Source organism: Cornus florida, unplaced genomic scaffold (genome assembly GCF_030987335.1).
Source record: "Cornus florida cultivar Cherokee Brave unplaced genomic scaffold, ASM3098733v1 CherokeeBrave_3.0.0_Hap2_Chr03, whole genome shotgun sequence".
Taxonomy (NCBI): Eukaryota; Viridiplantae; Streptophyta; class Magnoliopsida; order Cornales; family Cornaceae; genus Cornus; species Cornus florida.
The window spans coordinates 5,271,922-5,289,812 of record NW_026775573.1 but is presented as its reverse complement, the minus strand read 5'-3'; the positions used below and the strand labels follow the sequence as shown (position 1 = coordinate 5,289,812).

General features: G+C 34.9%; 2 protein-coding genes across 2 annotated transcripts; one reads left to right on the top strand and one right to left on the bottom strand.

Annotated features, from left to right (window-relative positions):
• The first annotated feature begins 209 nt into the window (after positions 1–209).
• LOC132299163 (uncharacterized) lies at positions 210–9,193 on the top strand. The gene is made up of 13 exons (XM_059795641.1): positions 210–367; positions 510–571; positions 842–913; positions 1,652–1,733; positions 2,016–2,086; positions 2,362–2,463; positions 3,513–3,602; positions 3,731–3,805; positions 5,050–5,082; positions 5,920–5,997; positions 6,680–6,745; positions 8,346–8,461; positions 8,818–9,193. The coding sequence occupies exons 1-13, from the start codon at positions 313–315 to the stop codon at positions 8,837–8,839; spliced, it is 924 nt and encodes a 307-aa protein (XP_059651624.1). The 5' UTR covers positions 210–312; the 3' UTR covers positions 8,840–9,193.
• A 594-nt stretch (positions 9,194–9,787) lies between these two features.
• On the bottom strand, positions 9,788–17,661 carry LOC132299162 (uncharacterized). The gene is made up of 8 exons (XM_059795640.1): positions 17,610–17,661; positions 15,583–15,712; positions 14,391–14,649; positions 13,092–13,220; positions 12,912–12,961; positions 11,886–11,983; positions 11,526–11,813; positions 9,788–10,535 (listed from the first exon to the last, which is right to left on the bottom strand). The coding sequence occupies exons 1-8, from the start codon at positions 17,655–17,657 to the stop codon at positions 10,047–10,049; spliced, it is 1,491 nt and encodes a 496-aa protein (XP_059651623.1). The 5' UTR covers positions 17,658–17,661; the 3' UTR covers positions 9,788–10,046.
• Between the last annotated feature and the right edge of the window lie 230 nt (positions 17,662–17,891).

The following is a 17,891-nucleotide window of genomic DNA, read 5'->3' as shown; positions in this document are numbered from 1 at the left end:
CGTTACACGCTTGAATAAATAGGAGCACCATATAATGTTAAAAAATAATTTTTTGGGAATAATATATTAACTTTCTTAAAAAAATAATCAAGTCAACTAAATTTATTTGTTTTATGAACTCACAATCCGCACGTGTATTTTTGCACCACAAGGCCCATTTCACACAGTCGGGTGAGGGTCAAAAATGTCGCCGACATACAAAGGAAACGGCGTCGTTCTAAATAAGTAAGTATATAAACAAACCCAACTCTATTGCTCCGAACGTTTCACCTCTGGTCGGAGAAGGAGAAAGCTGTGTCTAGGGTTCCGGCGATGGCGATGCAAACTGGCATAGGGTTTTCTAGGATCCTGTTCCTAGCTGGAGCAGGTATATAATATATCTGTTTGTATATGTATATCTATATGCATATGTATGAACAACATAGGTGATTGATTTCGTTACCCAACTGTCCTGCCTTTTAATTTCGACTTCGTTTTGTATGTGACTGCGTGTGTATATACATGTACAGGCTACACTGGTTCGGTCCTTATGAAGAATGGTAAAGTATCTGATATAGTCGGCGAAGTTCAGGTACTCGATTATCACTTCCTCACTGATCTGGTCTTATGTTGTGTTGTGCAAATTCAAATATAGACCAAATGAAACAAAACGCAATTTTCGTGTGTGTAGCGAAGGAACAAATTGGTATTATAGTTTAATACATGGTGAATTTTCAATTGGCATGATTGGGTTTGATTTCTAACCAAGAGAGACAATTTTGATTTTGGTTGATTATCTTATGTGTATGTTCAGTTTAATGTTTAAGTGAACTAATTTAAATGTTAATTTGGTTCTTGGCAGTCACTGTTGAAAAGGTTGGATGCGCCTGAGGATTCGTCAAATGCTGACTCGGGGGATGCAATTACTGCACAGGTGTCTTTTATGATAGAAAGCAGCTAAATTGAACAATGAATTATTTTATTGTTTCTTAATCATTTTTGCTAATAGGAATGAAAACTGGAATGACAAAATTGACTTCATTTATTTATTTATTTTTTTTTTCTCTCTAAGATTTGGCAAAATTTTTGGTTTTTTTGGTGTAGCTCTCCTTTTTACATAAGTTGTGTATTTTTAGGATTTACCTTTACTTATCTAAGAAAATGTGGAGTTATGTTTAGATAACAATGGATGTTGTTATATGAAATTTTATTGATGCATGGGTTTGGCTTATGAGCTTTACATTTGAGCCTACCTTCTTAGAGGCCATGTTAGGGAGTATTGCTTTGTTGCTGAAGATGATGCGCTCTATATAATATGGTAAAATGTGTTTTTTTTGGGGGGCTATCTTAAAATGTATACGTTATAGAATCCAGATCTGAACGCCGGGATTGGTTTTTAGTTTCTCATTACTTGCAGACTATATGAATTTTATATATCATTGGAAGTAGTGACCTTAAATTGCTCTCCGTGCTGCAGTAAACTTTGATATCAAAATGTTATTGATCCATTAAGTTCATTTTGTTATCATGGAATAATTAAGAGCTAAAGCAACTGCATAATGTTGTATTACTTATAGCAGTCCATTCTTAGTTACTTATATCGCTGTGTGTCCCATTCTTAATTGAGATATTTATTCTCTTGTATTTGATTTCTTTCTTGGCTGTCTTGTAGGTGCGTCGATTAGCAATGGAGGTCCGACAACTGGCCTCCGCACGACAGATAACAGTTCTGAATGGGGATTCTGGACAAATCGGTATCTCCTATCTATACTTTATTATAGCTTATAATACTGTTACTCTGTTTCCTTTTCACTTATAATATAAGTAACACGATCATGCATCATGATTATATATGCATTTTTTTTCAGTTGATAAATTCTATACCTGCACTCTCGATACTAGTATTAGAGATCTGGACACTTTTTTTTTTTTTTTTTTTGTTGATATCATTTTATCTATTTGTTTTTACATCTCACTTTTTCTTTCTTTTTCATTTGTTCTTGTCTTTTTCTTGTCTTGTCTTTTTACACATGCAGGAAACATAACATCTCTTGTAGTACCAGCTGCTGCCGTAGGTGCATTGGGTTACGGATACATGTGGTGGAAGGTAGGATAAAAAACTACATCTTTTTTTTATAAAAAAAAAAAACTGATTTTTTGTTGTTTCTTTCCAGTATCTTTGTGGACTACTTTTTTTTTTTTTTCTTTCCCAGTTTTGGGAATGGTTACTTTCTGTTGAATGTCCTGCCTTTTCCTTTTCCTTTTTTTTTAAGAGATCGTTGTGTGTTTACTTTTCATGTAAATTGATTCTTCTTTTCATGTAAATTGATTATTTGAAGAGACTAACTCAATCTTTTGTTTTGCTTTTTAAAAAATTCTTAGGGTATTTCATTTTCAGACCTTATGTATGTAACAAAGCGTAATATGTCAAGTGCTGTTTCAAACTTGACCAAACATCTGGAAAATGTATCCGAGGCTCTTGCGGTAAGTTCACAGATTATAATTTCTTCTTATTTGATGCTCTATTTAGTAGTTTCTTTGATGGTAGTTGTGCATTATGACCTGACAATGAAGTCTATTGTGATTAACTAATAGATCTACTTAGCTCTACTACATTGTTCATTGTTGTGCCTTTACATGTATCATGAATCGTGCTGAATATGCATTTTTTTGTCCATTATCTTGTTGTTGCTTGAACCAAGCATTATGTTTTGTCATAAACATAATGATGAAAAATAATTTAGTTCCATGTCAAATAAAATTTGATGTTTGTTTCAGCATTAAAAAAGAACCAACCTGACAATATTTTTTAAATTGAAGGCACGTTATTGTGGAGAGGTACTTCCACATTTTTATGTTAGTAGACATATACTTGTCTTGTACTCTTTCCGTCCCATTCTGAGTGTCTCTTTTTGGGAACCTATCTTTTTTAAGGTGTAGTTTTTAGTATTCTGTTATTGCATTGGTAGTTGTGAATAAATTACCAAATCTACCGATGGTGGGTCCAAGCGATGTGATTGATGTTTTGTTTTTATAAGTCCGATGCAAGAAGTGTAAATTGGGAATGTTGTAAAATATTGTACCTTGACTTTTGAATTGGAACAATTATTTTATGACAGCTAATTATGGAAAGGCGGACACTTATTATGGGAGTGCGTTACCGTGTTAGAATCAAGTCATAACAGTTTGTTACATCTGGCTCCTAGTGATTCTTCTATGAGAACTTCAATGTAAAGAAGCTTATCTCCACATGAGAAGCACCACAAATCATTGATCTCTGTTATATAGGCACGTTTCTTGTTGTCTGTCAGAGCGGACTAGACCAAAATAAGTGAGCCCTTTAATTAGGGAAAAAAATTGTTAAAAAATAAGTGAGCCCTTTTTACATACATACAAGATTTGTTTGTTAAAAAATTGTTTTCCTTTTGAAGTAAATTTGTGCCAAGTTGCAATCTTCATTTTAACACTTCATAAACATTTATGGAATTCGTTTGCAGCTAGTCAATTGTTGCTAAATCTTGTCTTTTGACCAGGCAACAAAGAGACATTTGACACAGCGAATCGAGAACTTGGATGGGAAACTGGATGATCAGGTGGAGATATCGAAGATAATTAGGAATGAGGTACATGCATGAGAGGGGTTCTGTGATGTCTTTATGTGTATATTTGGGCAGGCTGATCAAAGAATCTGATTATGATTTAAATCTGCTCAGGAACGGCATAACTATTTTTTATCAAACATTTGAAACAGGTTACTGATGTTCGCGATGATCTTTCTCATATTGGAATCGACTTGGATGAACTACGGAGAATGGTTTCTGGCTTGGTGAGTTGTACATTTTGAAATTTTAGATCTCACACTTGGTATCAATTCAGAAGAAATTTGTGAGTTTGATTTCATCTAATTTGTCAAAAGATCTTAGATGGAGAAAAGTCCCAAAGGAAGGGTATGTTCTTGTACTAAAAGGAACAAATCATAATGTTAAAGGCCATTTGTATTGAATTAATATTTCAAACTTTAAGAAATTAAGGTTAGCTGATTAACATAAGCTTTAAGAATCAAATCATTCAGATTGTCTTATTTTTTTAAGTATCTCTAGAAATCATCAGGAAAATCTCGACTTTGTGAACCCCTTCTTGTACTTCCAGCTTTTGTTGGACTGCTGAATAGTTTAAGATCTTAAAAGCTTGTGCCTTCACTCTCGAGGGTTTTTCAGAGTGTGTTAACTACATATTCGGTTTTACGGGTGGATTGGGTGATGCGAACTACTTGTTTTGTTTCTTTGATGTGGACTGGATTTGATACGAGATAGGGGCTAGCTTGTTTTTTTAATTTGGGAACTTCATATGGCATCTTCAGAGGGATAACCAGAGTCTTAATTGTTATTGGTAGAGTGGTCATTGCACACTGCCTGCTTTTCTATATAAACTAAAGTCACGCAGCATGCACTTGAGAAGATGGAGTTTAAGAATGAGAAAATAAGAGTCTCTGTTTAAGCATTTGGATAATGCAGTATAGAACTCTCTCTCTCTCTCACTCACTCATATACAACATGGAATATAAGGTCTAACTATCTTTGACAAGTGGAGCTGTTCATTTGTAAGCTTTGCACTCATATGGAGTATTTGTGCTCTTGAAACATTGGGTACCTGTTTTTTTCCCCTTTTCTGAACTTATGCGAACTCCTGCCTCTCCTTTAAAAACACTGATCATAATGACTCTAGTGTCAAACGGAAGGGAGTCCCACTCTCTTTTAGACTCTAAAGCATTGACCTTTCACTCTTGATAGAGATCGGGATCCTAGTAATATGATAGCAAAGCATTGACCTTTCAGTCTTGATACAGATCGGCATCCTAGTAATATGATAACTGGATCATTAATAACTACAAGAAAAGACATCAGAGACTTATTTCGGAGTGGCTAATGCTTTGGTAGTTGACACAGTACAACATCCTTAGCATACAGTGACAAATTTTCCTGCCATTAGTTAGTTATTTATTATTCTGGAAGTCTTTCTTTACTTCTTGTTGATTGCTCTCTTTTTTCATGATTGTTTTTTGGTTTGCAGGATGGGAAGATTTGTTCGTTGGAATATAAGCAGGTGAAACTTGTTCCTTGTTTTATCTGATCTGAAATAACAAAGCATATTTTAGTATGGCACTATGACCCATTGACCAAAAATTCACCTTCAGTTCTTATTTCAGCCCTTGAGAAGTTTACAATTCAAAAGGACAAAAAAACCTTTAAGCTCTCGAGCTATCCACAAACTCATTTACCTCAGCAAAAGCTATACCAATTCATTAATCTGAAACCTAGCATTCTTATTTTCAATATATAACTTTTTTAATATATATATATATATATATATATATATATATATATATATATATATATTGGTGTTTGAATCGGCAGCCTATTGTAAGAGATTTAAAAAATAAAAAGTCATGTTGTACCTATTAACGGCTCCTTACAACCGGTTCCAAACCAGAAAACGAGAGTTTTGTCAGTTTTGACTGTCAATATAATACCTTTCAGACTCCTTATGGCTTTATTAAGTTGAGTTGGTAAAGCTTAAAAATAATAATAAATTATGAACCAAGCAATCCTGGCAATTTATTATTTTGGCTTAAACTGTTTTACTAAAGAAACATCAACTTAATTTATGTCGTCAATTTAAGAACCTAAGGTAACAGGTGTGAGCCATGCCCTCATCAACCCCCTCTCACACACACAAAAGAAAAGAAAAGAAGGCTTATCTGATCTTATTTTCAGTTTTACCTTCACTTGGTTGATCTTGGTATTTGTAATTATAAGTTGTATTCTACATATCCTACTGAGGGAAACGGCCTTTTGATCTGGCATTATGTTGATGCTTAAATTTTAGCACTTCATCTTTAATTATCTGCTGAGGGTAATACTTACAGAAGTTTGGCAACAGGATGACACGAATCTAGGCATTGCATACCTCTGCAACGTTGCTGATGGAAGAAAAGTGAAAATGCCTCAAAGACTGCAGGTTTGTACTGGTTGCTACATAAGTTTCAAGTTTTCTGCTGACTGTTTTTGGGTTCCTGTTGGCTGAATTTTTTGAAGATAGACTGGCAGCTTAACTGATTTGTGTATGTCATACTTTTAAGGTAGCAGGGTGATTTCGTGACTGTCTTAGTGCGATCACATTATAGATAACCATCAGCTCTAAAAGCTCGAGCTGGTAGAGTGATGTTACTTATTTATATCAAAATGTCCTCTACATAGTTTGACTTATCCCGTTAGTGATTTGAACACAATAATGTATTGTATGAGCAGAGAGGTTTGAACATGCAACTTGTGATGTGTGTTTGATACCATGACAACAAATGGCTGCCTTGAATGGAGAACGATGTAACTTATTTATATCATCACTACATTGTAATTCGCATGTTAATGATGTCATTTCATATGCTACCTGCTCTTTGTGGCGAGACTTTCATCAATCACATGATTATTGTATCCGCTACAGTAATGGCATATGTCTTTTCACTGCGATTAATTTAAGACATAAATCTATCTATGTAGTGGGCAAAATTGTTCACTTGGAACTTCTTCAGTATTAGTTTTGTCAATTTTTTTATGGTTTTTATATTTAAGTCTCAACTAAGAGTTGGTCCTATCCTCTATAAGCATTCGTTTATAATTGTTTGTTTCGCATGTTCTTGCAGGAACAATTTAAACTTTCTGGCCGGTCTCATGCTTATCTCACATCTTCAGAAAGTCCAAGTCTCAAGGTTTATTTTTTAAATTATAAGTTTTTTTGTTTCCGGATTTATTCATATATAAGCTAGTCATACCAGAAATAGAGTCTACGTTTCTTGTATCACAATCTAGTTGATGATGATATTTTCCTTCAAAGATTTTACTACCTCATTAGCTCTTATATTGCTTGCTTATAAAGTTTAAGGGTTAATTGCAATAACCCCCTTGAACTGCGTAAAATTGTCCCAAACTATGGTAAATCTGCAAATAAGGCCACAATCAGAAAGGGAGGTCAAGAGGAGTATGAAACGACTTGTTTGTCCTTTTGTGAAAGAATAAATAATTTTACCAAATAGTTGTTGATTTTTCAATACTAAGGTTGCTCCATTGTGACTTGGAGGTCATGGATTCAAATCACGGAAACAGCCTCTCAGCATGCGGGGGTAAGGCTACGTACATATGACCTCCCTAGACCCCGCAATGGCGGGAGCCTCGTGCACGGGCTTGCCCCTTTTTTAGTTGTTGATTGAAATGACGTCGTTTCAGTCGTTTAGCATACCCTAATTCAATCTGAGTGCTTCATTTCACTGCTGCATTATCATAGCTTGTCAACTCCCCTTTGGCAACTTTGATTGACCCAAACTCCGTCTACCCCATATCAACTTCCATTAATCTAATTTTTCATTTCTCCATCTCATATCTCAATCATCCTCAAGAAGCAAAACTATCTCTTCAGCTTAACTCCAGATCTTCAATGGGTAGGTTTTGTTAGATGTCTAGCTTTTATCTGTCAAAGTAACCAGAAAATATATATATATATATATCCAGGACTTGACAGATTGTATGCACTTTTAGGTTTTAAATAGCAGTAGTATGGGTTATAATGAGTAAGGTCGGGTCTGGCAAAATGGTCATAAAGGGTGTTCTCTGAATAGAGGAACAAATGAACATATGCTTTGCATTTGCAGAGGCAGTGGGGGATAACTTGCAAAAACTGTGATAGCTCAAGGTTTTATTTGCAACCAAAAAAAAAAACATAGTTTAGGGGTTTATTTGCACAGAATGACAGTTTAGGGAGGGTTTTTTTTTTCAAGTTTCTCTAAAGTTAAACGCCATTTTCATGTAATCACAAGTCACAAATTGGTTTTTACCATAAATGTATGTTTGATTTTGTGTAATATCAATTATTATTTTGAACTTGGGAACGAAATTTAAATCATTCAAATTGCACACTTAGATTTTGATGTAAATTTCCGAGCACTAATCCAATGAAGGAGGATATTAACTAAAGATCATGTTAGGCAGACCTAAGAATTAATTGTTTCAGAATCTAGTGTTCTTCTTTAATCGTAATTGGACTTAGTAAAGGGCTTTATGTGCATTTTATGTCATCTTAAGAAATCTAAAATTTATAAAGGCCTTGGATTTCCAATGAATCTATAATCTATAATTGTTTGTTATAAGTTATTGTAATTATTCCAGTATGAGCAATGTAGATTGAAGATGTTGAAATTTGGTTTTCTCAATTTATTTATCTATATATTTTGACAAGTGAAAGGAGGAAGACGATTCTTGTGTAAACATGTATGCAACTTCATTTGAAACCGAGTTACATTATGTTTGTTTTTGCAGGGTCTCAAAGAGATTGCGGATTCTTTAGCGTTAGGAAATGCCAATAAGGCAACAACGGATGGTGTCATGGAAGATGATATTGCTAAGATGGATGAGCTGCCTAGAGAACTGATGAGGTATGAACCAGAAAGTGCATGTTGAGAGAGAGAGAGAGAGAGAGAGAGATGTTGGGGGATTGCATATAGTAATATCGAAATGGATAATATTGTGATGTTGGGGGATTGCATTTAACTATTTAAGTATGAGATTTTATAGTTGAATTTTGTATGCACCAAATTACAACATGGCGGGAATGTTATCCACTTTGGTATAATTCTCCATGTCCAAAGCTTGATTATGGATTGGACAGCACACGCTTTCATGGTCATATGCCTTTTTAACTTTTGAGGTTTTCATTTAAAAGCATATATGAAAACTGTGATCATATCTTTCTCATGTTTTGTGATTTTGTATTGACATGATATTTTTACAGGATGGCTTCGACCAAGTGTTGATTGATATATTGGTAAAACAAGCGGCTTTCTTTTCGGCATACACGTGGAGGAAGATTACGTAATTTCCACAACAGAAATTTCAGTTATATATGTGGTCATACTAAATTTGATGTGTTACTACAAAACAAATTATTGAGTTAATGAATTGTCTTGCTGTGAATCATTGAGGTGCTTGTTTGATTTTTTACTTTACTGAATGGAGGTCGAAGATCCTGTGACTTCACCTGGCTCAAATGGTTGTTGAGTGTCAGGTGGGGTGTGGGTTTTGGTGTGTTCTTATCACATTTTTGTTGTTTAAATGACGCAGTCTAGTACTTTTGGGAATGAGATTGGAGCTCCTCCCTAAAGGGCTGATCCTGGAATTGTTAATGGGGGTGGGCTAATACTAGTAATATAATATTGGACTGGGCTAAAATTGACTTTATATATATATATATATTTTTTGGGTGGGCACAAATCCACCAGAGCCCATTCCTAAATATGCCCTTGAACTCTTTTGTATGACTGACTGACTACATCCATAATCTAAAAATTTATTACATGGTCCAGAATTACATGATCCTGGACAATTACAATTCGACACAGCAAGTAAAAATCTAACCGAATATTTTTTATTCATTCATTTAGTTATTTATGCAAAATATAATCAAGGACCCGACTCCTTTATTTTTGACATAAATGACCAATTAAAAAATAAGCTTGTGATCTTTCCTCAAAAGAAATGAAGCCGCTTGTGATCCAAGAACTGACAATATGAACAAAGAATACTCCAACTAGTAAAAAAAAAAATGAAGAATATTGTATAATACAGTTCCGAAGGAGCAACAAATATATTCAATGAAGACTGAATAGTACTACCAAAAATATCATAATTACAAAATGAAAAGTGAATAATGTTGGCCTCATGATTACAAAATTACGGGAAGACTATAGAGAAAACTAACACGATTACAAAATTAAAAGTGAATTATATTGGTGAATTGCAATTAAACTCGGCCCAATCTTTTACTAAAAGGATTGAGCCGAATACAAAGATCCTAATTGCATATATTTTGGATAGATACATACTTATCTAGATATATAAGATTTGAAATAAAAAATCTAAGACTGAACAATTCTATTATTGTGTTGGATCCTGGTTACAAAATGAAAAGTGAATTATATTGGCCTCATTATTACAAAACGAAAAGTGGGATTATATTTGGCCTCATTCATCTTTCTTGGCAAGTTCATGTCTTTTTTTCTGTCCAACTTCAACAAGCAATGTCAGAAGAGCCTCACAGACTTGAGATGCATCTGCTTCAGAAGGGTCATCATTCAATGATGAATAGACCATCCAAGCATGATCGAGTTTACGCTGTGGCCTCACGACAACAGAGCCAGGGACTTCTGCATCCCGACGAGTTACAAGCCCGTCACTCTTCTCGCCGTACCTGACCTGAAGTAGCTGGGCACATGCAGCCATTGCAGCACCAAGGGGCATCACCACGGGGAGTTTTGCAGGTTGGCCTGCAGATAGTGGGGCAACCATGGGTACTTCTGCATGTGCAACTCGAGATAACGTGGCCAAAACTGCAGGAGAAATGCTGGCTTCTGTATGACATGAAACAACAGGGAGTTCTCGTGGCAAAGGGTTTTTGCTCAGGAATTCTTTCCTCTTCTCATAAGTCAGATCTTCTAGAGCTTGCATGTCACCCTTCAAAACAGCTTTAAAGATTAGAATGCTTTCATCAATGAAACACTGATCAAATGAACATATTGAAAATATTATCCTACATAATTCTCAAGCACATGAATACTTGTATATTGAGAATATTATCCTACATAATTCTTTGGTAGTGTCATGAATACCACCGTCAATGGGTAAATAATTATTTCAATATTTTCTTTGAACAGAAGCAGATAAAGTTTACTAGTATCCACTTAGATTCTTCAGTCAAGGAAAACTGTTTTCCATATAAATGCACCATGACACAATAACATAAGATGTGGAAACCATTTCAGACTACTGTTAAGTATTGGCAACAGGCCTGACAATTATCTAGAAAACCAAGTTTTGATCCAGTTTGTGTCTGTCGCATTGGTGCATACATGATCAAAGAACATGCCTAATTGAACTTTAACAGCAAAAATTTCTTTGGACACCACAAACACATTTTACTATAAATTTTCATATATCCTGGCTTACATCATCAGTCCTCTGAACTACAGTTTCACACGCTTGTGAATTGAGCAAAGTAAATCATCCGTTGCAACTTTACATGGTGTCCCTATAAGCATAACACTGGTTCTTCTCATTATGTAATTGTCATTAAGCAGGAAAGCAAACAAAAACTTCAAACTGAGGAACGGTTAAAACCTCTGTATCTCCCTCAATTAGTTGTGTGTGTGTGCACAGCGATACACGGGATTTCTACAACTCCTGCAGGCTTCAGTTACCAGTACCAAAGGGTCATGTGAGAGTCCATGGGTAATTTGAACAGAAACACTATCCCAACTTAGAAAAAAAGGCTGAACTAGTTCACGAAATTACACATCTATTCTAGTGTGCTTACAAAGATGCTCTTTAAAGTATCACCAATTTCTACACTACAAAATTAAAGATCAGACACGAGAAATAAAACTAGAATAGGGAACAAAACACGGCATATCATGCGAACACAGCAATAAGAAAGTAGAACTTTACCTTAATTACTTTACAGATCAGGATCTCCATGAGTTTCCGTACATTAACATAATCACCAAGCTGTCCCTCTCTCAGTATATCTGAAGCAATTGGACTACCACCATATGGACTCTGAGCTAATGCCAACCCAGCAACTTTATCTTTCAAATCAGCCCAGTACATGGATAAAGCAGCAGCTGCATCTACTCCACCTTTGCTATGTCCAAGAAGCAGGACACGTTTCTGGGAACCCCAATAGATTTCCTCAATGTACTCTTTTATCTCTCTAGCATTTTTTGCAACTGAAGCCTGAATATTAGATGTTCAGTATGGGACCCAATGAGCAAAGAATTACAGACTAGTTGGAGTAACCAAGCATACCTCGCTGTGAATCTTGGCAATATGACAGGCCAGACCCATCTTGGAGAAGCTTGTTTTTGTATTAATAAAGTAAAGTGGACCATGGTTACTGAAAAGTCCTGCAGATAAATGTGACCAAAACTAAGGAGCACTTAGATTCAACCCAAGTTGCATTAACCCTGAACAGTCGAAAAGGAAATTATATCATGAGCATGACGGCTAAAGAACTTCCTTCTCTTACCTCTGCCATGCAAGTGATGCCAGGCCAATTGAATCAGAGATTTGTAGGAAATAAATTCCTATCAAACATTTGACTACTATTTTAATCTAAAACCCATTTTAATAGTCTAAATTTCATTTTCAGACTCGCTTAGTTTTACTACAAAAGTCTCGGGTCTTACCAAGAACCTTTAACCCATACGATATCAAGAATTTCAAAAATGACAAAGAAACTGAATCAGAGGCTGATCTCGCCATTTGGATATCTTGGGAAAAGTAAGAGTAGTTGGCCTAACTATAAAAGATATATTACGGTAGTTAATTAAAAAGGCGATCATTGCAGCTTAACCTACATAAGCATACATATGAGTCAATAGTCCGCATTGGAGTCACATGCTTTTACTAGTCTGATGCTTACAATTGTAGGTAAATGATCTATTCAGTAGTAGGGAAGTGAAAGGAAAGGGAGGAAGGGGGGGAATAGAGAAGGGGATTGAAGATAGAATATTCCCCTTCCAATTTGCCAACCCCCTTCCCAATAAAAAGCATAAAGATTAACTGACTGATGATCCTAACCTACGACCTTCACCATATTTCTGCACAAAATGAGAGAAACACTTAAACAGAACACATAAATATGAGAGATACATTGACCCAAACATGTAATTTGTTAAGCGGTTTGAATCAACCATCATTGGGACCCATCAGAAATGACCTTCACATGCATGACATGCCATATAGCAGCTGGGGAAGAAAGGTTTCTCACACTATCATGCCCAACTGAAGTAGTACTACTACTATATTGGGACATAAAGTATTTTTTGCTACCTGGAACCAACAAATAAACCACCGAATTTGGCAATTTGTGTAGACCATGCCTGATAAAGGGAGAAGCAGCTTAATCAGCAATTGTAACCAAGCCACGGAATGTAGGCATGTGAAATAGCACCAACCATAAACAAGCAAGGGAATGTAGGCATATGAAAATAGTAAAGAACCTCATTTTACCTAATATCATCAAGTATTTCAATAAACCTCTCTGTTCCATCTTCAACTGGAGGCATTTCTGAAGCACGTTGTAACCATCCTATGTCATCTGCGGACCCACGAACAGTCCTTCGTGCCCGTTCAATGAGGCTGAAGTTCAACATCACCATGATAAATTCATTCGCATTGATAAATCTTAAACAAAACTGATTGTGCTTATGCAAATCGGTAACTCCATCAAGTAAAGGATATCTTTATGCATCTGATGAATATTAAATCATTTTGTTATTTCGTTTAAAACATCTGACATGAATCCGATTCATCCTAGTAGTTGAAAAGAATTTACTTTCTTTGCAAGTCAGGCTTACATATATAGAAGTTTCATGCAATGAGGAACACAATCCTCCATAATTTTTGTCAAAAATACAAAATCCAGTAGCATATGTTGAACTGAATGGTTCAGTTCCAGGGCAGAAGACATGTTCTCTGTAATGACTAGATTTCCCATGCATGTGTGACACAAGGCTGCATATTGTTCTCTCCTACAACATAACCTTCACACATTGGCCAGAAGAAATCATAATAGAAGTACATAATACATTAGAAGTGTACTACATACCCTACAGTTTTCTAATACATCACCGATACCAGAAACTTCTAAGACATCTAAAACCTATCATGTCAGGTAGGAAGGTCACATACCAAAGGTTAAATAAAGTGTCCCTCATATGTTATGTATCATTCACTAATATAATTATTACAAATCAAGGGCTTTGTGGTTGAAGTGTCAGCTTTTACAAACAAGGGAGGTAGTACAGAAAATGGAAAGAAGTGCTTACATCTTGGCTGCAGAGGAATTTGATGATGTTTTCAAAGAAAGAAAGAAATTAAGGAGGTCAGAGTACTGTCAGGGCACAAGGGGAAACAATTAAAGAATGGGAAAGTAAAAAACAAAAGAAAAAATAAATAATTTTTTAATCAGGCGTCAGCACAAAAATAAAATGGAAAAAGATCAGATATACGTTATAGCCATTGGCCACATTTTTTTTGATTAAAAATGCATTCCTATAGAGTAGTCATAACCTAGCAAAGGATAATTGGGATAGGAAAAAAAAAAAAAAGTAACAAATTTAAAATCAAACATTATGTATACAAGAAGACAAAACATATGACTAGTGAAATTGCAAAGATCACATCTAATTAAACATCTTAAATAAAGTTTTACTAGGTCATTTTAGTGCTACGTTCATATTTAACATCAGATTTGTTTTAAAAAATTTAATCATGAAACTCATCCATGCTTATCGAAATAATAAATACCCTTGGAAAAGAGAAATGCCATTTTGGCTGGAAGGAGTTGATTGCACAAGCGTACTAGCATTTTGAGATAAATCTCCTGCTGAACTTCTTGTTATTCCATCATGTGTAGGAGGAGCATCAATTGCTATATTACATGATCCAGAAAAAACTGAAAGACTTCCACTTGGAGACGTATCGGTGTGAGCAAGAGATCTATGGGATTCTTCAGAAACAATTGTAACCATTTCCTGTTGATCAGGATCCTCGTATGAAGGCTCCACTGCAACATGGGACAAAAAAGAAAAAAGTGATCACCTTAACCAATTATGATGCTTAACTTGGAGAAAGGTACAGCCTATAAACAAATCCATGCAAAAAAACAAATATATAGAACACCAGATCTTATAGAGGAAAGGGAAACATGCAATCAGAAAACCACCAGGAAACATCAGCAGAGCTAAGAAGTTCTAATACTGACAAGCAAGAAAATAACCAGCCTGGTTCCAAATTAAAATCTTCATTGTAAGAAAGTAGAGCCAGTAATAGAACACAGCAAACAGTACTCATCTAAAAATCTTGAACATAAAAATCAGAAATGGCCAAATTGGTAGGCCATTGCAATCCATGGCCTTAAAAATCAGAAAGTGTGAAAATGAGAACTCTAGGAAAAGGCATATAATGGAATAAGCTCTCAAGGGACAAGCAAATATTTGTACCAAAAAGAAGAGCCCCAAAAAAAACATATTGTTTAGCAAGACATAATTGGACAAATTTTCAGACTCCAGAAGCCATTAAGTCTTATTATACATTGATGGTAATTAAACTTTGATTTATTTATTTTTTCAAATTATAAGAAACTGATTTATTTATTTATTTATTTATTTTTATGCAAACTGTCAATCCAAATGTTGCTACATGCTAAAGACAGTGCAGACACATGTATAAACAAAAAAATAAAATAAATAGAAAATAAATCAAAACAGCAATATCCTCATAAATCCTTCCTCAACTAACATATACTTTGTTAACATAAACACCCATAAATCTTAATAGACGCATTAATGCTAAAAATAAATAAATAAATAAATAATAAATGCTTGACATGAAGGAACACTTTCCAGGATGATAAACCTGATTTGTATATTATATTTCCATACCGAAAAATAAGATAAGCAAAACGAAGGAGAGAAGCAGAGAGAGGGAGAAAGCCCACCAGAATAATCAGAGAAACAGCTGGTTAACAATGAGGTCTTCTCCACCAGATAAGAAGCAGCTTCATTGATAGCTGGAACGGAGGGAAATAACTGGGGGATAAGACGGTCATTTCTCAAACCGTTGTTTGCCTGACAAACAAAGGCAGCTGTTACAGAGATTTCAGATAGTCGACTAGCTTAACAGATTTTCAAGAAGGGAAACATGGACCTTAAAAGAATTAAAAGCATGATATGACAGAGATGCAATGAGCAGCATATTACAAAATGTAAGATCCTTTTTAACGGTAATATCCAATGGATGTAACTAGAAATTTGTTATAATATGCATGTGGAGTCATATTACACGAGGCAGTTTCAAATAGAATACCCAAAAGTTGCGGAACTTTTTCAAATAGAAACACTGCTCAGGAAGACAGTATTATAACACCAACAAAAACTCAGAGATTGAGATTTTACATAATGGAGGGGTAGAAAGTGTGGAGTCACCCATCTCCAATCACTGATGGTACTATGGGAAGAAAAAATTTAGAGTTAAGGCCATTTCCAAGTTGCCATTGGGTTGAGATAGAAATATAATTGAAAGCATTATGGCTGCTTTCAATATGTCGAACAATAACTTGAACGACAAGCAAGTTCTTTTGGTTGTCAAGCCAGTCAATGACTTTAAAATATTCGGGTTTCGACCTTCTGCTAAAAAGCATGGACAGTTCTAAGGAGAAGCCATGTACGTGTCATACATTTTGGATAACCAACTTTAAGCTAAAAAGCAAGGACAGTTCCAGGAGGAGCTGCAATTGTGTCAACAGACTCAACACATGACAAATAACGACATTTCTGAAACACTTGAGGATAAGTGCCACTACATTTTGAACAAATGTATAGTATAATATAATTCTAAATCTAAAATATTTGGCTACCACTTCTCATGCACTTCCTGGCATGTTACTAATAAACCTTGGACATTGGGTAGAAATTCTTTTTAGCAAAAAAAATAAAATAAAAAAATTGTAAAAAATATAATAATTGAAGATTTATAAAGAAAATATAAAATGCAGAAATCTTTAAATTTAGGTCTGGGCATGAGTAGGAAAGAAATCATCAAATTGTTATTAGACTTATGTAATCTACATATAACAATGATGATTATGACTATAAAACTATGTCACAAATTTCATGCAATCGTTATTAGATTTAATTATCAAGAAATAATGTTTCTCGTATATGTTATATAAAAGGTATATTTAAATGTAGTGTCTTGCTCCTTACCAGGCTTGTTCGAACTCTCAAGTGTTGCAATGTCAATGTCCCCATATCATGTCTTGTTCACATCATTTTTCTTAGCGTTTAAGCTGGCAATCTAAGGCCCTGGTATTCTGGAGTCAAGGAGAGGATTGTGCTTTTACAAGCTAGCCTTGCCAACGATCCAGAGTACTTTCTTTGTTTTTTGTAACTACTACATAACTTGGCCAATTGGATTAGGCAATCAGTACCAAAAAAGCATAGAACTTCCCAGTACTAGCCAATGGCATCAAAGTAATATCTTAGAATGTGCCATTTCTCTTTACATAGCATCACTCTTCCTATTCTAACGTTTGCCTCATGTTCTAACTATTTACAGGTTTTTATCCTTCTGACAATACGTATCCATGAAATTTAAAGTAGATGGCAACTCCATTTATTAATACAACTACCTAGAAGCACGTTCACAGATAGTAGTAAATACTACTATCTAGCGAATTTTTTTAACTCCATAACTAGCGAACGGTAGTACTATTTGGGGTTTTAAGAACAGGTATAGACCTAAATTTTGCATTATTTGCAGAAATACCAACTCGACGATTCCACATCCCCACCCTTATCTGGGATCTCAAAACTTCATTGAATCATGAGTTTTTCAAGTTATTCAGTATATATATATATATATATATATAAAGGCAACAATTATGAAAAGCACAATAGTTGATTGCTTCAGAACAAAGAAATTCCAAATGAGAAACAATTCCTCAGACGATGAAGAGAATAATACCACCAATGGCGCGCTTGATTCTCCCGTATTAGGGTTTCCGGTGTCCATTATGGAATTGCTAACAAACACAGAAAAACTAGACGCGTTAGATTCAGTAACACAAATTCTCATTTCTCACCCATTTCTCACCAAGTAAATTCAATATAAGAAGCAAAATTTTGAATTCAAAGCTAAGGATTTAAATAAATTGAACAAATGAATCCAACAACAAAAAGAAAGAAGAGAAGAGGAAATTAGAATTACCGAAAATGCATGAAAACTTACACGAAGTTTCGAAACCCT